We start from the raw sequence: 23,736 nt of genomic DNA, 5'->3' as shown, positions 1-23,736 counted from the left end.
ATGTTCTTCCCAGATGAAACCCATCCCAGTCCCCAGGATCTAGAACTAACCATTTCGTGAGTCTTTTGTCCATTTACCCCTTGCTTGCTTTATAGTTTTGCTATATATGGATATAATCCTGAGCAATAGATCTGACTTGTTTCTGAGCTTCATATCATTAGAGCCATATCACATGTAATTCTTCATAAATAAACATCATGCTTATTTAACCTAATATTTCTGAGATGCATATCTTTGGATACATGTAGGTCATTTATTTTCACTGCTGTCATATACTGCAATTTACTTACCAGTTCTCATATTAACACATATTTGGGTTCTTTCCCTTAAGAACAATGTAGCCATGCACATTTTTTATGTATATCCTAGTACATGTAGGAAGAATTTATCTAAAAATACATGCTTTGGAATAAGGTCACAGGCTAGCCATGTGTTCAACTTTACAAGACAGCGTCAACTGTTTTCCAAAATATTTTACCCGTTTACACTCCTGTCAACCCCATATAAATTTCTGTTTCTTCATATCTTTGTCAATTCTGATGCTGGTGCTAAGTATTATTAAAGATATGACTCCATCTGGACTTGAGATCTTTTCCTACTAACAGGAAGAAAAAGCTAGTACCCATTACAGTGGGAGTATCTTTGTCAAAGTATATTTGAGACAAAGAGCTTTTCTCTTTTCCTTCTCTCTGAGCTTCCAAATGCCTCAGGGGTTACACAGGAAATGAATGACCATTGGCCTACTCACACCACAACATGGCATTTTTGGGGTCCCATCTATTTTGCTGTAATAGAACTAAATCATCCATCAATGTCCCAAGTTCACCTCTTTTTTCATTTTTTGTGAGTGCATTTATTCTGGGCATTATTTTCAAATCACATGTGTCAGTTTGATGAGCTTGTGCTTTTCTGTGTTGTTCTGAGATTTATATGGGATAGTTTAAAAGCGGAGCATGATTGAGAAAAGGGCCTTTTGCTGCTTAGGCAAAATACGGAAGATAATGCTGTCATGCCCGAGGCTATCCTTGGACACCGGGAGAAGTCAGCTAAGGAGAGCTCACCTGTCGTGTTTCATTTCTTTCCCGCAGACCCTGCTGTGTGTTTTATCTGTGAGCTATGTGTTTTATTGTCCTTTGTCTTAACTATACCCTCCAAACACTTAACCCAGGAGGTTAGCCAGATTCTAGTAAGCTTGAGGCAAGACAAGCAGGCATGCAAGATTCCTGTTGAAAGAGATGCGTCTTTTTGCCTTGGAGCAGGGTCCTAAATTCCACTGAGACCCCAAGATTTTTTTTTCATATATATATATATATATATATATACACTTCCAGTTTGACTGCTTCAGGCATTGGCAGAAAAGAATCCAGAGAAAATAATTGGATTGTTTGAGAAACTGCTCAGAGAAACTCAAATTCACAGTTCACAGCAAGCAGCCAAAGGATTGATTATTAAGATGCATCATTATAAAAGTTCTATAAATGGATGTGCCGTGTCTGAAGTGGGAGGGTAGCAAACGTACCCCTACACTCGCTCTTTGATCCGCTTCTCTCTGCACCCCACCCCAATCTCCATCAGAATGACTGCCTGGGTGACTAGTTCACTTTACCACGTTGGAAATAAAGTTGGACACCCTGGACAGCTTCCTAAAGCTTGAGGAAGTTCACGGAAGGATAGTACAGATTTCTGGCTTGTCTCGGGGCCCCCTACACAGATAAAATACTGAGTAAATGTTTATCCTGTGACTAGAAGGATAGAAATATCTGTAGTTAACACTTTCAGGCAATCTCAGTTGAGACACAAGTAAGAGCAAAGTCCTGGGAGGCTGAATGTAGATAGGGTTTCTGCAGAGGTGTCCTGACTCTGAAGTCGTCGTAAGTTGAGAAAATCTGGTCTTCAGTGTTCTGACACTTGTCTAGAGTTCACTCTTCAATATGTGAAAATGGATGGTGGTGGTTTTGGATTCCATGGCTTCTGTAAAATGGAAGACAGAGGTGGATTTCTGTTCAGTACTTTTTTTTTTTTTTTCATGCCACTGGGTGTGTGGGATCTTGGTTCCCTGACCAGAGACTGAATCTGCTCCCCCTACAGTGGAAATGCAGAGTCTTAACCACTGGATCTCCAGGAAGTCAAAGGTTTTAGACTTCTTTTTGATGATTTCAGTGCTTCCTCGAAGTATACGCTTGAGAATTCTGTGAAATTTCCTCCTGGCATCTACTGACACAATAATTGGTCAGTGGAAGATTGTTGTTGTTGTTTAGTTGATAAAGTCACGTCTGACTCTGCAACTCCGTGGATTGTAGCCCACCAGGCTCCTCTGTCCATGGGATTTCTCAGGCAAGAATACTGGAGTGGGTTGCCATTTCCTTCTCCAGGGGATCTTCCTGACCCAGGGACCAAACCTGCATCTCCTGCATTGGCAGGCGAATTCTTTACCACTGAGCCACCTGGAAAGTCCCAGTCAGTGGAAGTCTTCCTATAAAATGTGTTCCTCTCTTCTTTCTCCCACCACCCAAGTAACTTTAGAGACAAGGTATTGTCTTTATAAAATTTATCATAGTGACTTTGTTTTTACAGGAAATGTCAACCTGTGTCCCCTGCTCCCAAATTCTAACAGTCTGCCCAACCACTGTCTGAGAAAAACTCATTTTCTTACATTGCAGTAATATGAGCCCTGTTCCCTGAAGGCAGGGAGCCCATGTGACGTCTGACCTTGGGCTGGCAACCCTACTCCATCTACTTCCCTCATCCATCCCTGGGGGAAACTGAGGCACTGACACAAACCTGAGTGTTGGAGATGATAAGACCTTTGGGATGGGACCTTATTGTAGGATGGGACTTGCTGCTGAACCTTCCTCGAGGGTCCTCCATCTAGGGTCTGCTCTGAGGATTCTTGTCACCAAACACGATTCAAGGCTATGTAAGAAAACGCCTGGGGCTTTTTGTGTTGTTGCAGCCACAGTTGTGGGCTTGTCACATGGCTTGTCTACACTCCTTACATGGCTGCTTAGCCAGCCTTATCTCTTGAGGGTGAGTCATGCCTAATTGGTCAGCTGCCTTGGGTATCTCGGAGGCCAGGAATCAGCACACTCAGCAGCCATGACCTGGGATGTCTGATTGAAGGTCTGCCTGTCCTAATTTGACCCCCAATCATCTCTGTCTGTCCCCATGGGAAGGCCTGCCAGGAGCTGCTTTAGCCATGTAGTAAAGATGACCTCCTGGGACTTTCTCGGGGGTCCGGTGATTAACACTTTGCACTTCCACTGCAGGAGGCACAGGTTGGATCCCAGGTTGGGGAACTAAGATCCTGCATGCCCTGAGGTGTAGCTAACAAAAGAAAAAATGACTCTGCCTCCAGCCCCCCTCCCCGCCCTTTCTTAAACAGTTCTGAGATGGAGCTAAAGTCAACGAAGAGTTCTTAATGTTAGCCACTGAAAATGAAAAATAAGCTTTAGAAACAACAATGTATAGTTAAAATTTTAACTTATGAAAAGGGTAACACAAAAGAAAATGGAGGAAATCAGATAAGTTTAAAAAAAAAAGTCACTTGCAGTCTCAGCACCTAGAGATAATTACTGTTAGCGTTTTGGTAGATCATTTTAAGTAGTTGTTTTTTCTCTGCATATGTATGTCCATGTGTGTACTCAGTTTTACATTTGTTTTGCAAAAATGAGACTGCACTGTTTTTTATCCTGCTTTTCTCACGCAGTAGAAAATTTGGCATAGACACCTTTCTATGATTTCGAATTATCTTCTTCAACATCACTTTAATGATCTCCTCTGAAAGTGGCTGCACCATGGGTTAACTGAACTAGTCACTGATTTTCAGATATTTGTGGGTTTTTGATGTTGTCATCGTTCATATACACAGATCTGACATGAACTCTATTGTCACAGAGTCTTTGCATATGTTTCTGATTTTTTTTTATTTATTATTTTTTCTTTTTTAAAATTAATTTTTTTTTTATTGAAGCACAATTGCTTTACAGAATTTTGCTGTTTTCTGTCAAACCTCAACATGAATCAGTCATAGGGATACATATATCCCCTCCCTTTTGAAGCTCCCTCCCATATCCCTCCCCATCCCACGCCTCTAGGTTACAAAGCCCCTGTTTGAGTTTCCTGAGCCATACAGCAAATTACCACTGGCTCTCTATTTTGCATATGGTTCTTGGAATAAACCTTCATGAGGCAGAACTGTTGGGCCAGGTGGTATGTACATTTGTAAGGCTCTCACATTTAACAATTGCATTAATTGGCTTCCCACTAGCAGTAGTTAGAGAAATATGTCCATTTTCCCCAAGCCCTTGCTGTTACCCGGATTTTGAATCGGGTGCCAATCTTTCAACAGATGACAAGTGGTCTCATTGTTTTGCAATTATTCAATTACCAGTGGTCTTGAATACTTTTTTTTTCTAATGTGTTTTTGACCATTGGTATCAAGCCCCTTGTAAACTGCCTCTCCTTTGCCAAACTTCTGATGTACCACAAAAGCTCAGCTTTAATTAAGCTTGTTCAGAGTCCTAAGCCTCATAAAGCCCTTCACAAAACAGGACTCGAAAGCACAGAGCTTTTTCTTAATACCACTTATCTCCTCTAAGCGAGGGTGGAGGATGGAGGATGGAAGGATTTCAAGGACCCAAAGCTGATAGACAGCTCCCCAGGCAGCACTCAACGAGTCGTTCGGCCAGTAGAGGTCGCTGTTGTATCAACCAGCTCCCCAACCTTATCTGTGAGTTCAGCCTTTTAAGATAGAAAATAAATCAGTGCATGCAGTATTTTTAACAACAGTATTTATTAAAAAAAAAAAAAAAAAACTCATGATTTTGTGCTTTTTAAAAAAACTGCTTATTTTTTGCCCTCTTATTTGTGAATATAAAGTTCTCTGTGAATATTAGTAAGAGCCACTATATGAAATTTATTATTAATCATCTATTTTTAGGCACGAAGCTTTGCTGTATTATGTTTTAGCAGCAGAAACTGGAATTGAAGTGTCACAGACAAATTTAGCACACATCTGTGAGGAGAGGCCAGTAAGTAAATGTATTCTCCTCAGACTAGAAGCTCTAAGGTTAAGGATAATGAATTGGGTTTTATGGAGGCAAAATCAGTTACTTGGCCAAAATATTAATGAGTTAACTTTTTCTCTCCCTTCGTTCCCTTAGGACCTGGCCAAGAGATACTTGGGTGTTAATTGTGTGTGGAGATACTATAATTTCTCTGTTTTTCAAATCGATGCTCCTTCATTTGGTATGTATAGAGAAACGGGTGCTAAATTGAAGCTTTGGAGGCTTTTAATCTTTAGTAACAGGGAACATCTAACAGCTTTGTGTGAAGTGTGATATTTCTAAACAATTAAGAAAGAGAGTGAAAAATCTCAGCTATTAAGATCTTGCGTAAACTCGGCTCTCAATCTCAAGCAGTGCATTTCTCTTCATCCATTGTCTGCTGAGTGCTTAGATCCACCATTTTCTAAGGAATCAGTGAGAATTCATAAGAGAAAGTTATTCTGGAGAGTCCCTGGGCCACTTACCCTTTTGCCCTCAGATGGATTCCCTGTCTACCTGGTTATGCTCTGTGTGATAGGAGGCTGACCCTCAGGAACTACAGTTCCCAGATCCCTTTGCATCTGATTAGTTTCAGCCAATGGGAGGGGCAGGCAGGAAATTTCAGGGTGGGAGGAGGTGAGAAGCCCAAACATTCCACCACTTCTGTGTCTGCTTTGGGCTGTATCTCTGTCAATGGCTGCATTTCCATGGTCCCAGCTCCTGCCTGGCAGTCCATCCTCTGTGGTCTCAGCTGGCCCCACGTTCTGGGAAGGTTGTAGCTTCCTGCATTGCTAATCTCTGGGTTGCCTACTCTTTCCCATTTGCCTTTTCAGCTCTTCCAACACCCATAGCCAGTTGCAAAATCCCAGTTTTGAATGGTCCAATGTGGATTGTTTTTCTGATTGGACATTGAGAGAGACACACACTCTTAAAATTTTTCCTTAGAGAAAAAATAAAACATATGGCTTAAACAGAGTAAAGACATGCTCATCAATCATCAAACCCAGGCAGCGAAACCTTGATACCCCAAACATCCTTGGCTGATTGGACTGATTTTCACTGGGTAGTCTCCATGTAAGATAGCTACCCAGCCAAGCAAGAAAATGTGTCCAGAAATGGAGGTGCTCAGTGAAAAAACCATTTTCCCCCTCCTAACAGCAAGGAAAGCTAAAGATGTATCTGTATTCAGATTCTGGTGGAAAAAATTTGAAGTAATGCAAATGAGTCATTCTTCTAAAATATCGCTCTGAACTCAAACCATTTGACAAATGGACCTGTAATTCTTGTCCTGCAGCATATTTGAAAATGGGAGATCTTTACTACTACGGCCACCAAAACCAGTCACAAGACCTTGAGCTATCTGTGCAGATGTACGCCCAAGCAGCGCTAGATGGAGACTCACAGGTAAATAGCAACAGAAATGAGCTCCTGGTGGTGCTGGCTCCTGAGGTTGAAAATCCACTTCTCATTCATTTTCACGAGCCCCTCACAACCTCTCTGAGGCCACTAACCAGCATGGTGAACTTTTGTCAAGCACTTACTATGTTTCCCATGCCATTCTCATAGCAATCTTGTGGGAATGGGGGTCAGTAGACCTATTTTATATTAAAGAATGCCAAGATTGTGACAAGGTGATAAGATGCTCAAGGCTAAACAACCAGGTAATAGATGAAGCAGTCAGAGTCTAAACCCAGGTCTCCTGACTCCAAACCCAGGAGTCTTTCTATCAGATTCCATCAAACTAACTCACCAGGTAGAAACTCAAGCTACTGCAAGTGATCAAAATGGGGAGGAGTTTACTTGTATAGCTGAGTCAGTGCTTTAGTGATAGGACTTTATTCTCAGTGATCTTTTTTTTTTTGGGAGAGGGGGTACTTCTCATTTTGGAATATTTGTAGAGATATAGAAAGGCCACATAACCATAATACCATTATCAAACTAAGAAATTAGTGTTGACTCAGTACCAGTAACTACACGGCAGAAGTTATTTGGATCTCACTACTTTTTCCACTGATGTTACTTTTGTGTTCCAGGATCCAACACTGTATTTAGTTGTCATATTTCTTTAGAGTTCTTCCATCTGGGACCATTCCTATCTCTGCTTGTCTTTCGTCACCTTGGTACATTTGAAGGTTTCTGGTCAGATATTTTGTAGAATGTCCCTTGATTTGTGTCTGTCTCCTGTTGTCTCATGAATATATAGAGTTTATGCACTGGGGCAAGGATAGCCCAGATGTGATGTGTCCTTCTCGGTGTATCCCATGAGGCCTGCCTGATGTCTAATTACTGGGGAAGTTGATCTCATTCACTCAGTGAAGGCTCAGTGAAGGTTTCTGCTGGGTTTCTTCCCTGTAATGTTAATATTTTTTTCTCTTTCTAATTTATAGATATTTTGGGAAGGTAATTTGAGACCATGCAAATATTCTATTTCTCCTCAAACTTCCGCCCACTGATTTTAGTATCCTTCAGTAAATCTTGCCTGTAACAACCAACTGTGGTGTGCTGATGATAATTTTCTGTTTCTCTCATCCCTTCTATATTTGCTAATCAAAACGCTCTTGTAAGGACCTCAGAGCCATTTCGTGATGGAAGTTAGAATAGCTGTTACTGTCTTCTGCCACAGATTTCCAGTGTTGTGATTTGTGATCTGATCACAGAGCAAAAGTTGGGAACATTCCTGTCTCAGTTTCTTTTTTTGGGCCATGCCACTCAGCTTTTGAGATCTTAGTTTCTAAGTTCCCTGATCAAGGATTGAATCTGGGCCCTTGGCAGTGACAGCACAGAGCCCCAGCTATTGGACTGCCAGAGAATTCCCATCTCAGTCCTTTTTTTTTTAAAAAAAGGAGGTACTATGTTCCTTTTACCCATATCTCTGTCACTTCAGTTATTTGGACATAGAAAGTCACTGAAGTACTGAGTCTTGATTTTCTCATGTGTGAACTGAGGATAAAAAGAGCATCCAAGTCATAGGTTGCAAAGATTAAATGAGATGCTAGATGTAAAATGCCGAGCCCATCTCTGAGTTCACTCAGTGGACATGATCTAGCCTATATTATTGTTATTTTTTCTGGAATAAAGTAGATTTTGGTGCTAAAAGGATTTGCTCGAGAGCCAAACTCCCCTAAATGACATCTGTTGTTACTCAAAATCAGGCCTGGACCTAATTTTTTTTTTTTTTTCAATTCTGAGTTTTTGTTTTTCCAAAGGTAATGATATAAAAACAGTAAAGAATAATTTTTAAAGAGAAAAATATTAAAGAATACTCCCACAATTCCATGTCAGGGGACTTTATTCCTTTGGTCTTTTTTTTTTTTTTTTCCAATTCCTTCAGTTTTCATGCTTTTCTGAGTCCTGCTGCAGGCCAGTGGGTCTCTGTAATGGTAACTAGAGTACATGGGCCACTTGAAAAATCTGCTCCTTCTCACATATTGCAGGAATATGTGCATCCTATTGACTAATCTCTATAATTATTACTCTTAACTACTGCCCCATATTCTGTTAAGCTGATAGAATGTAATTTATTAAGTTTTATCTTTTCATGGACATTTATTATATCTTGTTCACTAACTTATTGATTGATTTGACACATGTTTATGTAGTCCTGCCGTGTCTTAGACACTGCTTAGTGGTGGGGGCACCACATTAAAAAATAGACAATATTTTTGTCTACTAAGGAAGTCTATTAAGGAAGATGTGAAGGTCATTTCCTATTGCGTTGCAATTATAGTAAGTACTACAATGAACATGTTCTTATTTCTACCTTTTACCTCCATTTGATTAATTTCTTTATAATCTGAGAAATGCTATTACTAAGTCAAACAGTCTAAATTGTTTTATGGCTCATAATAATAGTATATTGCCGATTTGCTTTCTGCAGTTGTTTCCCAATTAATATATCACCAAGCAGTACTTAAGTATAAGAGGATAACGGAAATCACATCAGCACCGGATGTTTTCATGGCTTAGTTTTGCTAATTGAATAATACAAGTTGATCCTTCCTTATTGTTTTAAATTGTCTGTATTTGACCACTGCTGGGGATGGACACTTTTACATATACTTGTCTATGATCATTTATTTACTCTTCATATTTTCTTATGTGAATTCTCTGTTCTTACTCTTGGTCTGCTTATCTATTGGAGTTTTGATATTTTTCAATTTAAATTATAATTAGTTCTTTATACATTTGGCCAATAGATAATGAATTTTAAGCTATTACATAGCATATAAATATTTCCCTAGTCTGTTTTCTCATTTATTTTAACCATGTTATTTTACCATTGTTCAGAGACTTTAAAATTCTATAAAGTCATTTTATTCTTTTCTTCTAATACCTCATTTTAAGAGGAGCTCTCTTTCAAAAAGTGAAGAAATTGTGTTTTCTGCTTGTGTGTGTGTAAAATCTAAAGATACCTAATACCTATAACTATTAAGAAGTTATTTGTCAGCATAGTGGAGCTTAACATTTGGGACTGTGAATTCTGTCTGCTTGCATTTGAGTCGCCTTTCCAGCTATATGACATAGGGCAAATTCCTTAACCTTTCTGTGCCTCAGCTTCCTAGTAATAGTAGTATACAGGGTAATAGAGCCTTTCTTGATTTGTTGTTATGAGAATTGAGTTAATATATAAAACAGAACAAAGCCTCATATGCAACAGCACTCAGAAAATGCTGGCTCTGTTATTTTTATGATGATCATCACATAGCATGCTTATGAGATTCTTGCTGTTTACAAACCAAGGGTTGGTGATTTTTTTTTTTTTTTTAGAATCAACTAAATGAAAGAAAAGGGAGGATATAAGTCATTAAAGCATGACTTAATTCTTTGAAGGGCAACAACTCATTGGACTCTGTAAAGCCCTAATGATAAGTAATGCATCATTGTTTACTTTTTGATCTGGCCACGTGCTCAGTTCATGATGGATGGTGTATCTCCTCCAGGAACTATAATAGTTGTCATTCTTTATGAAGCATCTGAACCATCAGGTTCTTAACTGTGTGATTTTATTGCACCTGCACAGCCTAATATGGTCGTTCCTACCTCTGTGGGTCAAGAAGATGTTTAACAAGGAAAAGGTAGGGAAGCATGCCAGAGTAGAGGGTTTGTGCCAAGAGGAATCAGAAGAGGAGATTTCCCTCACTAGCCTAGGAGAGATGAGTCAAACACTCATACATGACTATGTGCATCGGAGACCCTCTCCACTTAGAACATCACCATGAGCAGCACCCACAGCCACAGTTTGTTGGATTTCTGACATGCTGATGGTGACCCAGGGTAGTAATGTAATGACGGACATTGCCTTTGACTCAGTGTTCTGGTTTTGTTGATAACTCAAGGGCATGTTTTCCAACAAGTTCTATCTTGAAAGAGTGAGCAGGAAAGGACAGATTGCCCCGGTTGACTGGCTTCTGAGTAGATGGAACACTGCAGCCTCTGAGAGCCTCCTGGTTCTCCTGCAAATAAGTTTCTCAGATGCATATATTTAGGGAAACAATTCATCAATGAAGACGACAAAGCCATCTGGCTCTAAAGACTGAGGAAAAATCCAGAGGTTGTAAAAGTTTATATTCTGATGAGTGTACGTCTAAGTTTTATTATAAGGAAAGAATGAGTTTGGTTTGTGACTTGTTTTCAGGGATTTTTTAACCTGGCCCTGCTAATAGAGGAAGGTGCTATAATCCCACATCACATTCTGGATTTCTTGGAAATTGACCCAACAATCCATTCTAATAACATCTCCATCCTCCGGGAACTGTACGAAAGGTGAGTTCAGAACCCCTTCAGTACTGTGACTGCTGGAGGAACCCACGTGGGTAATGTTTGCTTTTTGGCTAAAGTTATCCTTATTCTTATTTTCTAACGTGTTAGTGTTAGTTGCTCAGTCGTGTCCAACTCTTTGCGACCCCATGGACTGTAGCCCACCAGGCTCCTCTGTCCATGGAATTCTCCAGGCAAGAATGCTGGAGTGGGTAGCCATTTTCTTCTCTGGAGGATCTTCCTGACCCAGGGATCGAACCCTAGTCTCCTACATTGCAGGCAGATTCCTTATTGCTTGAGCCACCAGGGACGTGCCCCTTATTTTCTAATGTCAGCGGTTATAGAAGGCCCAGGATTTGCTTCGATTAGAGAACACACAGCTGGACCCAAACTTAATTCCCCTTTCTAGTATCTGAGGACGGAGATACAGAATGTGCTTGATCTGAAGTTAAAATGCTGACCCAGGTTTTCCATGAGAGTGGAAAAAATAAAGTGTCCAATTAGACGATGCTTTTCTGCAGATAGAGAGGTATCCCTGTGTCTGGACTTTGGACAGACACTCAGACAAAAGTGTTACTTGGCAGTCTCCATACTGCAAAGTCTTCCTTGAAATGTCTTTTTATAAGTGATAAGACTGACCTTTTCTGAGATTGTTGCCCGGGTGTCTAGTATTTCCATGTAGGCTCAGACTCCTCAGAACTGCTTCATTTCTTTTTCTTCTCATCTTGCGTGTGCTCATTTGACCCAAAACAGAAGGACGTGGGTTTGAGGATCTGCAAATATTGGCAATGCTACCAGCGTCTTCCAACACTGTCAGGATGCCCTGTGCTATTTGTCTGCAGGTGCTGGAGCCTTAGCAATGAGGAGTCCTTCAGCCCCTGCTCCCTGGCCTGGCTTTACCTTAACCTCCGGCTGATCTGGGGCGCTGTTCTGCACTCTGCGCTGGTAAGAAACCATCTCCCCCGAGCCCTGCCCTCCTGGTCCCTGCCTTCTATCAGTCATCTGACATCTGCTTTGGATGTTTGCAGATCTACTTCCTGGGAACCTTCCTGCTGTCCGTATTGATCGCCTGGACTGTGCAATATTTCCAGTCTGTCTCAGGTAAAGATTTACAAAAAGCTGGGGCCATATATAAAAAAGTAGTGATTCTTTTTCCCTACTAGAGAAATGACACTTTCCCTCCTTGACCATGCTGTTGCCTTTTGTTAGGAGGGTCATTCACGGAGTGATGGTTACCCCTAGGGCTGTATGGTAATCTCTGGCTGATAGAAGGCTCCAAGTATTGTTATATTTTTCAAAGTAAGCAAGGATTTAGAAAACAAAAAAATAAGGTGCTTTAGAAATTGAACAAAAATGTCTACTCCCACTGAAAATATATCTGCTATCAAAAAAACTATGGACTTACCAGGTGGCACAGTGGTAAAGAATCCACCCACCAATGCAGGGAGATGTGGGTTCGGTCCCTGGGTCAGGAAGATCTCCTGGAGGAGGAAATGGCACCCCACTCCAGTATTCTTGCTTGGAAAATTCCAGGGACAGAGGAGCCTGGTGGGCTACAGTCCCTGGGGTCACAAAGAGTCAGACATGACTAAGCAATTGAGCACACATGCACACACATCAAAACTACACTTTATGTGTCTTCAAACTCAGTTCCAAGGCTCCCTCTGGCACAAAGTCTTCCTATTTATCCCAGTCAAGCGTGCGGGATGATAAAGAAGTCCTTGTGATGAATAAAATACCCAGTCACTTAGATTCACAGGGAGGGGCAGAGAGGGATAATGAAGCCAGCATTTTGCCTGGTGTGGTTTCCATTAGTCAGTAGTTCTTTTCTGAACTAGGGTGGGGCAGTCCTTCTAGCTGGGTTTAGAGTCCAGGCTTATCGCCTCATTAGCTGTGTGACTTATGGACAGTTATTTCACCTTCCTGATCCTCTAATTTCTCATCAATAAAATAAAGTTATAACAGTAGCTACTTCTCAGGGCTGTTAGGAGGGCTCAGTGAAAAAAAAAATACTCATGGCACTAAAATGACAACTGTAGTTTGATGTTAGCTGTTATGTTTATTTGATATATAAAACCCTCTTGATAAAGTTAGCTGTTGTGTCTGTCTTTCCTATGAGACCATAAGCTGAGTCAGAGGAAGGCCTTGGTCTCATCATTTATGACCTCACACTTAGTAGGTGCTCAAATTTGCGAATGCCCCTCGGTGGAGACTTCCAATTCCCCACCACCTGGGAAGCTACAGCAGGACAGAGTTACGCACGAAGACCAACAGGGACATTTACAAATGGATACATTAGGACTGGACATGGCGTTTGAGCATCGGCCAGCTGTTGTTTGTGTAGCAGATAATGAAAAGCAAAAGGAGTGCATTTCAGCACATATTCGATGGTGAGATGGAAGTCACTGTTCTGAGAGGCTAATACGGAGTCATTTTCCCTGATTTACCTGAGGAGGTTAATAAGGAACCATCAAAAACCCTTCCAGGTTTGATGCCCTGTAGCAGGCCGGCTGATAAATTTTCCTCATGCAAATTCTGTCCGTCCCTAAATTTGTTGCCAGGTAGAGCACATTTATTTTGCATCTTCTCAGTGTTTTCCATTTCAAATTATCTTTGTCATTTTTACTCTGTAGAAATATTGTTATGATTATTACAAATGCAATTCCGTTAGAGGAGCTGAAAATTGTCTTTATGATTTTATGCCAGCTGGTAGCCATGAAAATTCATGGGCTGGTAGAATGGCTTTTATCAGAAGTCGTCTTTTCTTCCTTTCTCCATAGCTTCATTATCAGTCCCTCCACATTTTCATCTCCCTGTCCCTCCTGCCTTTTGATATGTTTTCCCCTTCCTATGTATCCTTTTCTCTTTCATTCTCTTTTTTCCTTCTTTTTTTTCAAACTCTTTCACTTGCTTCTTTATATATATACCTCTTCCCTTTGGTGAGCACTGGAGAAGTCTGAATATATATACGTATATATAAAATAATTTAATACTATGCCCTTCATTTTGCACATGGTAAAATGGAGGCTACAGGAATGACGTGGTTTGCCTAAAATCACAAAGTAAAATCCAGGAAAGGATGTAGGGCAGCCAACGTCTGAGCTTTTTCACACTCACGATACTTTACAGTAGGGGCTACCATCTGCCTCTGACCCATTGTCATCTTACATAAGATGTATTGTTTAACACATCTTCTGGTACCCTGAAATGAAGGACAAGTAACCTGCCTATATACTTATTTTTAAAAAATACTCTAAACAGCGATATAAAGAAGAAATAAAAAAAGAAAGCAATTATAATAAAATAACACGTATTTCAATGTGTATATCCTAGCCCTGTGCTCCTTAATTTCAATGTGCACAGAAATCAGGCAGGGTTCTGGTTAAATGTAGATTCTAGGTCAGTCCGTCTGAAGGTGGCCTCTGAGATCCTACATTTTGCACCGGGTTTCAGGTTGCATCCACAGAGCTATTCTATGGATCATACTTGGAGTCACAAGGGCCTAGAGGTAAAAAAAAAAAACAAAAACTCTAGGTATTTCCAAAACATGCCCCCATGGTGGTATCTACCAGCCCTGTTAGGACTAGCATTGAATTAAAATATGTAGTAAATTATTTTCATATTTTTTAAGTCTTCAACATAAGTGCAGATTTGTCCCTAGTTTTGGAATAAGAGGGTACTCCATCAGTGATTGGGCAGTGGGGCAAGAGGGGATTGGAGCACAGAGGAGAGAGGCACCGCAGAGGGGTCCTGAGAGGGCAAAGTTTCTGGCCCAGGCGTCTTCTGGATGAGCCACGGTCCAAGGTCCATGAGCCACCCCACCTAATGGGATGGATGGAGTAGAGGCGGGTGGTACCCCTGACCATAGCTGGTGCAGGAATGCGGCCCGGATGCTGACTGCCATAGTACAGGGAGACAGGATTTGTGGGCTCAGAGCCTCCCTTAAGGCTCTGGGTGGGAGGATTGTGCCGTAAGTTAGGGATCTTTGTCATTTTGTGATTTGCATTTTTTTACTGTCAGTTGTTTTTAAAAACTAATGATTTATGGCCAAAGCTTTAAATTGAACTCTCCATCCATTTTGCGTTCAGCCCCAGCTACCTTCATTTTCCTCCCGAGTTTATTCGCTTTGTGATATATAGTCAACATTTCACTGTTTGCCACATTAAATTGTCCTGCATTCAGAAGGCTAGCGGTGTGGGACAGTAGCTGAAAGCACAGGCTGCTGAGATTCCAGCCTGCCGCTGGTTGTGTGACCTTTGGCAAGGGAGGGACCCTCTCTGTTCCTCGGTTTCCCATTCTCTAAAACAGCGGAAGACCATCTTATTTACAAAGCAAAAATAGAGACACAGATATAGAGAGCACACATACTGATACCAAGGGGGGAGTGGGTTGGGGGAGGATGGGATGACCTGGGAGATTGGGATTGACATACACACTACTGGTCCTATGGATAAAAAAGATAACTAATGAGAACCTACTGTAGCTCAGGGAACTCGAGCTACAGTGCTCGAGTGGGACCTAAATGAGAAGAAAATCCAAAACAGAGGGGATGTCTGAATTCATATAGCTAATTCGCTTTGCTATGCCGTAGCAACTAACACAACATTGTAAGGCAACTATACTCCAATTTTTTTTTTAAGAAAAGAAAGAAAAATAAATAAAACAGCAAAAATAGTAGTACACCTACCTCGTATTGTAGTTGAGAAAGCCAAATGAAAGAACATAGGGTTCTTTAGGACTCAAGAAATGTTAGCTGGTAGCTTCCTAAGGAGTAATGGTCTCTGGGGCATTTAATTGTCCTTTCAATTAAAGCAAAGAGCTTGTTTACCTCAGTCAGTAGCACAACACTACCAGAGCCTAGCATGCTTTTCTTTGCTGTTAGACTCTTTCTAAGACATAAAACTCTTTTTCAAAAACCAGCTGAACAAAGATACCGATTAGTCTAGCAAGCATACCAGAATAAGTCCACAAAAAATACTGTGTACGCACAAAAGATCTTTTCTTTCCTTTGAGGGAAATTGTTTTTGATTCCTAGCTTGCATTCCCCCAGTTGGCTCAATCTTTCTGGAAGCTGATGCCTCCCAGGGACGTGCTAAGTTTCATGGGTCTTGGGTGGCACTAACCATTCAGATGATCACCAGTCTGATAGCAGAATGAATACACACTGACCCGGGCCTACAGCTTCCTTCTGGGTCCTTCAGCTTTGCAGCTTCTGAGTCATCAATGAGTCCCAAAGCTGAGCACCATTAGCCTTTCTTCCCCCAACTCTTCCTTTCTCAGATTGCTGCAAGGCAAGATGAGAACTCACCGAGCCTCACCCCTAGCCAGGCTCAGCCTCTTTCTCACACTCCAGAAGCCTCCTTTCCCCACCTCATTGCCTCTCTAAAGCACTTTTCCTCTTCCTTCCCTGTCAAAGATGCCGAGCATAATTGCCTTAATAGACTCAGGCTTTGGGGGAAAAAAAATCCCAAAGTGCGTCTGGAAGCATCTCCATCTCTCTTGTCACACATCTCTCCTGAGATCAAAAAAGTGTGGAGCCTGGCTGCCTAGCAGAAAGTAAAAGGGAAAATAGAGGGAGACAATGTCATGACCAGCTCAGAGAAAGTCCTGCCTTCCTCGGACTAGTGTAAACTTTATGTCTAAACATAATACACAGGAGAGAGCAAGATCTGCAGAACTACCAGCTCCAGGCCTGACGCAAGGTCTCCTTTGGAACCAATGTCAGCCAATTCCAAACATTCATAATTTAAGCCAACTCATCCTTTTCCCAAGTAGTTAACTTAGTGGTCTTTTAAAAAGAATAAGATGATACGAACAAGATTAATTAAACCTTTTCCTACTCTTTCCCTATCCTCTACATTTCCAGTTAATGAGGTTTCTTCTAAAATTACAGTAAAATGTCACAAAGTGGTGCTCATGAAAAAAGCAGAAGCTTTAAAGTCAGAGTGATTTAATGGTGAGATTTTACTTTTCTCCTATCTCATTACCCTTGGTGCCCTACTGGTATCTTTACTCATGAGAAATGTTTAAACGACATGGATCTTCTACGTGGGCTGGGCCCTGCTGGAGCCAGAGGCCCAAATAAAGTAGATTTGATCTTCAGATTTTCAGAGTTTCCCTCCCTCACCTCCTTACCCCCACCTACCTCCCCTGTCTTTGTAAATATTCAATTATCTCCCAGTTCACCCAATATATTCTCTACTATTCTTCTTTCCTTTGTGCTCACATCTGGTGAGCTGGCAAGCAGATATTTTTCCTACATTGGTCCACGACAGAGGTTGGCGAACTTTTTCTGGAAAGGGCCAGATAATAAACAGTTGGGCCTTTGAGGGCCATCTCTGTCACAACTATTCAACTTTCATTATAGTTCAAAAGCATCCATTGGCAATACTGGAAAACAAATGATGTGGCCAGTCTTCAATAAAATGCCACTGTGGATGTGAAGATTTAAATCTCGTATACTTCTCACATGTCACAAAATAGTAGTCTCTTGATTTTTATTCAACCATTTTAAAATGCAAAAGCCATTCTTGGATTGCAAGCTATACAAAAACAGGCAGCAAGTCACATCAGGTTCATGGACTGCAGTCTGCCAACCCAGGGCCAACTCGATTTTTCTCACTAATGTACAGGAAATGGTCCCCCAAGCAGCAAATAATCCAAAAATCACTTCTATTTGGCTCTGAAATGCACTCTGAAATTTTTTTAAGCAGCCTGCTGATTTTCCTGGTTTCCTTGATTCTAGTCCAATAATCAAATTAGAATGGATTCCAGGTGAGTGGAGACAAAGAGGCCATTCTAAAATTATGACCCACTATGGGGGGGCGGGGCTTGTCCAATGATTGCAAACCCCTGATGAAAATGGAAGAGTTCTCACATGGATAATAGCAAATTTACTGCTGAAACATTGAGCATTTTTATTACGTTCTAACAAGATTTCAGTGGTGGCAATGCTAATTATGCATTCTTTCTACATTTACACATTGGCACTTTTTTGTTTTAATCAGAAAACTGATTGCTGATTTATCTTGTTACCATGGTGATTGAAACATTTCCCTGAGCTTGAAATGGAAAAATAGGTGACTTCGTACTTCATTAACTTCCTCAGAGAATCTTCAGAAGGATAAATCTTTGGGCCTGAGAAGGTCTTGGACACCATGTGATCCAAGCCCCTCAATTTACAGATGAAGAGACCGAGGCCTATGAGATTCAAGCATCATCTTAGGATTGAAATATCTGCCATTCAGTATCTACCCCAAAGTCACCTACTAGTGACTGATAAGTGCGATTTGCCTAGAACAGGTCTCCTGACTCCAGCAAATGGTCTTTCTACCGAATCGCTGGGTCTCACAGTCCCTGCCACGGTTAGATCACCTGCCAGAGTGATGCCTCTGACCTAGAAGTGTCACATCATTACGTAACACCTGGGCACCCTTCCCGACCCCGCACCACCACCAGCACTGTTTTGTTCTTTCAGAAAGTCTCTGGATTCACAAGGTCTTCTGTAGATATTGGAGGGGGTTCGTTGAAGAATTCCTTTACATATTCAAAAAGGTCAGAGGCTTTGGAGCCCATTCCCGCTTTATCTAGAATAGCCTCTCAGAGGTGGAAATCTTGAAGAGTTTGTCCAGGAGTCAGATGATCAACATCTGGTGGCATCTTCTGCAAGTTGGTACATTTCAGGATGGACATTTGGGAACCTTTAAAAATGATCCCACCTACTGACTCAAGACTCAAGGACTGCAGAACTTAAGAGCACTGCTTAAAGGCAAACTAGCAATTGTTCCCACAAAGCATGGCCACTGTACTAGCCATATGTCATACTACCCCCATTTGACAGAGAAACTGTAGCTCAGAGAGGGAAAGTAACTTGCCCAAGATCACACAGCAACTGGGAACTGGCAGGCATGTGACTCCTAGGTTTTCTAGCTTCAAAGTTTCAGCTATTTTCATAAGCTCCTGGGGTCTAAAAGTGAGCCATAGGCATCCCAGAAACAAATGCTTTCATCAGTCCTGCCAGCCAGGCCCCAGAAATTGATAAATCAACATATTGCCACGGTAAGCCAGGTCACTAGTAGTAATGGCTAACATCTATTGAGTGTAGACAAACCAAACATTGTTCTAAGAACGGTATATACATTAATTCATTTAATCCTTATGACAATAAGGTATAGATATTCTTATTTTGCCCATTTTTTTTTAGAGGCAGAAGGAGAGTAGGTAATTTGTCCAAGGTTACATCACTGATTAAAGGCAGGGCAGCCAGGTCCCAGAGCCCAGGCTTATGGATGGACCAGAATATATCTCAGCCTCAGTGCCTAAAGCAGGGGTGTCAGCCTCAGCACTTGTGATGTTTGGAGCTGAACCACTCCTTGTTGATGGGAGTGGGGGAGGCTGGCATAGGCATTTTATGATGCTTAGCAGCATCCCTGGCTTCTACCCACTAAAATGCCAGTAGCACCTCACCCTCCAGTTGTGACAACCAGGAATGTCTGCTGACGTTGCCAGCTGTCTCCTGGAATCAAAATCACCCCCACTTGAGAACTATTGACATGTAGTATAAAACTTTATAAGCCTCCCTAATCTTTATGGTGGTCCAAGCTTCTTCCTAAAGGTAGATTGATAAATAATTAAGCCTGGTAATTATGTTTTCCAAAGTTTATATACATGTACCTGAATAATTCAACTTAAATCAAAGTTGGTATATCACCCAAACGGAATCAGAGTATGAATGAAACCAACACTCTTTTCTGATTGATTGCTCTAATCCATAGCTTGCATTGCACCAACACCAAGTGAAAAAAAAAAAAGAGATATGACCATAGAAGACATAGACCAAGAGTTGTTTCTCCCTCCCTCCCTTCCTTCCTTCCCTCCCTCCATCTTCTTCCCTTTCTTTTCCTCTTTTTCTTTCTTTCTCAATATTTACCTGGAATTCACAGCATAACTTTAGGACTTAGACTCCCAGAGATCTTTGCATATCTATTCCAATTGCCATTTTATAGGAGGAAACACCAAAGTCCAAAGAACCTAGATAATGGGTCCAGAGTTGCTCATCTGTTTATAGTGTCAAGGACACTAGACGAGAAGCATCTCCTCTGGCTTGCTAGAGTCCAGGTGTGGTTGTGTGTCCTGTACATACTGTTTTGAGGATTCAGCACATGTTGTGCACGTGTCTCTGCAGCCAGCAATTCCCACCTGACACCAGCCTGGGCCTCCGCAGACCCTACGGCCCCCACTGCAAGTCCAGCTGTGACTCCAACGGCAGACGCCTCCGCTCAGGACCAGCCCACCGTCATCAACAATCCAGAGCCCCGTGGGTGAACTGTGCAATCCAGGTCTCTCCAGATGAGAGAGAATCCTTTCAGCAACTGGTATTGGAGAGCTGCGGCTGGGGCATTGTACACCTTAAATGTCTTCTCAACTGGATGCGAATTTTGCACTCGGTGTCTTTTTTTCTTTTAAATCAAAGAAATACCCAGAGCAGACAGTGGTTATACCAAAGGTTATCAGACAAATACAAGGGGCATCCTGATCACAGTGGTGTGCTGGGGAGGTTAACTGGGTTATTCTGGATGTCCACACCTAATGATTGTGTGAACAGGGAGTCAGAGTTTGCCTTGTGGTGTATCCAAATCCTTATACACTGAGGTGCATTTTAAGAATCTTAGTCCCTTGTTCATTCCATTTTATTAAAACAACAGAAAATTGTGACTTCTCTACCAGTTGGATGATATTTGGTATGCGAGTTTGCCACTGCCCCGCTCCTCAAAGTCCCAAGGACAGATTTCCGTTTGACATCTGAGACCCAGCATTTCTGAGGCACCTTGAAATGAATAGTTTAAGGCTGGAAACACAGAAAAGGCAATGGCTTTGCAAATGGGTTTACATTTTTCTCCTTGAATTTTTCTAGGGTCGTAATGCTTCCAAGTCAGTTAATGACACTGTTGGATGTCGTTTACTTTTCAATTGCAATCCATAAAATAACATTTAGAAAATTCTTAGTATTTAAGTGTAGTCTTTTCCATGAACTACCCATTAGAATAGACTGGCAGCAGTGGAAAACGCAAGAAACAAACCTTTAGCTCATAGTCTCATTCCCCACCCCTTATGCCTGCCTGCATCTGAGTAGGGGGGTGTGTGTGTGTGTGTGTGTGTGTGTCTGAGAGAGAGAAGAAGAGAAAGAACCAACTGCCCACACTGTATGCTGCTAAGGTAGTAAATAAATCAGTAATGCAATATTGTGGGTCCAAACTACTCTTTGCACTACTTTATTTACAGTAGCAAATAAAAATTATTTTTATACCATTGACTCCTAGGAAGTGGCTGCTTTTAATTTTTCTTTTTTGTAGTTAACTGTTGTCATCGTACAAAGTCCTAAAGTCCATGCATTCACATCAAGGAGGCAAAAAGAAAAAGTCCCCTTATGAGAGGGATTATTGCTGGTAACCATTAACGTTTGTGGATAGAGAGGTGGCAGGAGTCTCCTCTCCAGGGAGCCTGAGCTCAGAGGCTGTGATACTGTGATACTGTGATGTTCACACGGTATCAGCCATCGTCTCAGGGCTCTGGCTGTTGTGAGGCCGGGTTTCTATCAGTTCTCGGCTAAGTCTATAGCCCATCCTCTTACTCCTCTGTGTACTGTTCTTGTTTTAGCAAAGACTGGCCTTCCTCCTTGTGAAAACACTAGGTTTTGGAGTCAGACAGCGCTGGATACAAATTCTGGTTCTGCTGCTTACTAGCTCTGTAATCTGGGGTTATTGATTAACCTCCCTGAGTCCCCGATTACTGTTTTACAAAATATTGGCCATATAACCCACCTCTTGGGCTTTTCATGAGGCTTAAGTGGGATAACAGGGCTTCCCAGGTGGCGCTAGTGATAAAGAACCCGCCTGCTAGTGCAGAAGACTCACGTTTGACCCCCGGGTGGGGAAGATCCTCTGGAGAAGGAAATGCAACCCATTCCAGTATTCTTGCCTGGAGAATCCCATGGACAGAGGAGCCTGGTGGGCTACAGACACAACTGAAACGACTCAGCACACACACGATCAAGTAGGATAACGTGTAAAACTCTCAGGACAGTGCCCTGAGCATGGTTGGTTGTTATTTTTATTAGAAAGAGAAGTTGAGGGGTCAGATCAAGGGCTCTTTGGTCCACCTAGATGCTCTTCATGGCAAACACGCTATTCTTCAGCTGCTGGGAACACAGGCCACTGACAGTTCACAGCTGCACTCCTCACTGGGAATTGCCATCAATGACCGAGATCTGCCCAAGGTGAGATCTTTCCAAATGCAGCTCAGGGCCAATGACTTGCTAATGTCGGGAGGGAGGTTTTCACAGTCTCAGCACTGTTGACCTGCGGGGTCAGGTGGTTCTTTTTGCGGGGCGGTGGAGGGGGGTTGCCTGTCTTGGGCATGAGGATGTACAATAGCAGCGTCACTGGTCTCTACCCATTAGAAGCCAGTGGTGCACGCACCCCCCACCCCCAGCGCAGACACCCCCTCGTAGGCCAGTGGTGGCAGCCAAAAAGGTTCTGACATTGCCAAACATTCCTTGGAGGCTCAAAAATCATCACCCCTCCTTCACCTTGACAGTGATTGATGTAGGAAAACAAAGGTTCCTTTCCTCAATTTGGAACTGTTCTTGAAGGGCCTCCCCAGCTGCAGAACACCACCTTGATGGCACCCTCATTCTAGCTCAAATTCTCCCTCTGCCCCATTCTGCCCTCCTTGTTTTCACACTGGACTTCCTGCCATCTCCTGTAAAGGCTCCTATAAACCTTCCTACACAACCCTGCACTAAGAATCTGTTTCCAAGAAACACAGTTATGTCAGTCTTCTAGAGCTGCCATGTCAAAGTAGCAGAGACTGGGTGACTTTAACAATGGAACTTACTTTCTTGCCCTATGGAGACTGGAAATCCAAGATCAAGATGTCAGCAGGGCTGGTTTCTTCTGAGGCCTCTCCATGGCATGTAGGTGGCATGTCTTCTAACGGTATCTCTTTATAGTCTTCCTCCTGTGAGTGTCTGTGCCCTAACCTCCTCCTCTTACAAGGACACCAGTCCTATTGGATCAGGGCCCATCCTAATGATCTCATTTTACCTTAAATATCTCTTTAAAAACCCTATCTCCAAATGTGATCACATTCTGTGGTACTGGGGGTTAAGACTTTAATACATGAGTTTTAGGAGGGCACAATTCAGCCCATAATACCAACCTAAAACACCATGGGAGGTTGAATCAGGTCTAGAATATGGACTCGTGGGAGCTGTCCTGATCTGAGACAGTTGCCCAAACTTACTCTTCTCAGCTGATTCTGGAAAGAACAGGAGTGGTTCCAGAGCCAAACCACTTTAATCACTTCAGTTGAAGCCGGTAGAAAGAAAGAAAACGTTAGTCGCTCAGTTCTGCCAACTCTTTGAGACCCCGTGGACTGTAGCCCACCAGGCTCTTCTGTCCATGGAATTCTCCAGACAAGAACACTGGAATGAGTAGCCATTCCCTTCTCTGGGGGATCTTCCTGACCCAGGGATCGAACCTGGGTCTTTTGCATTGGAGGCTGGATTCTTTACCATCAATTCCTATCCCAGCTTAGACTCCTCTTCTCTTGGGAGTTCTCAGACAGTATGATATAGGTCCAGCTTTGATCTCCATCTTATCTCCTTATGTTCTAAACTCAGTTCCCATAAGTCTGATGTCCATGTTGGCTGGAATAGAACCCTGCACAGTGAAGGCAACAGGGCCGGGGGTTGGGGGTGGTGGGCAGGGAGAAAAAAAGGAATGGGAGGATGGGGTCCAGAGGTGATACTCAGTTATTTCACTATTGTCCCCTCTCCTTGGGACATTCTTAGACCAGAGGGTGAAGATCAGTAGATTGTGAAACAGATCTAGCACACAGATGTGATTTATTTGGTCCACCAAATACTTTAAAA

The 23,736-nt window shown here is 42.1% G+C and overlaps 1 protein-coding gene across 2 annotated transcripts in view; it reads left to right on the top strand.

Moving 5' to 3' along the window:
* Positions 1-21,051, top strand: part of SEL1L3 (SEL1L family member 3) — a 108,122-nt gene extending 87,071 nt beyond the window's left edge. For both annotated transcript variants that reach the window (XM_065907211.1, XM_065907210.1), the window contains 7 exons: positions 4,940-5,030; positions 5,163-5,247; positions 6,340-6,449; positions 10,681-10,808; positions 11,645-11,747; positions 11,831-11,903; positions 19,987-21,051. In XM_065907211.1, coding sequence (XP_065763283.1) covers positions 4,940-5,030; positions 5,163-5,247; positions 6,340-6,449; positions 10,681-10,808; positions 11,645-11,747; positions 11,831-11,903; positions 19,987-20,126 — 730 coding nt within the window. In that variant the 3' untranslated portion in view covers positions 20,127-21,051. The remainder of the gene's footprint in view (positions 1-4,939; positions 5,031-5,162; positions 5,248-6,339; positions 6,450-10,680; positions 10,809-11,644; positions 11,748-11,830; positions 11,904-19,986) is intronic.
* The last annotated feature ends 2,685 nt before the right edge of the window (positions 21,052-23,736 follow it).

Source organism: Muntiacus reevesi, chromosome 16 (genome assembly GCF_963930625.1).
Source record: "Muntiacus reevesi chromosome 16, mMunRee1.1, whole genome shotgun sequence".
NCBI lineage: Eukaryota > Metazoa > Chordata > Mammalia > Artiodactyla > Cervidae > Muntiacus > Muntiacus reevesi.
Note: the sequence above shows the minus strand (reverse complement) of the source record. Positions and strands in the feature narration are given on the sequence as shown.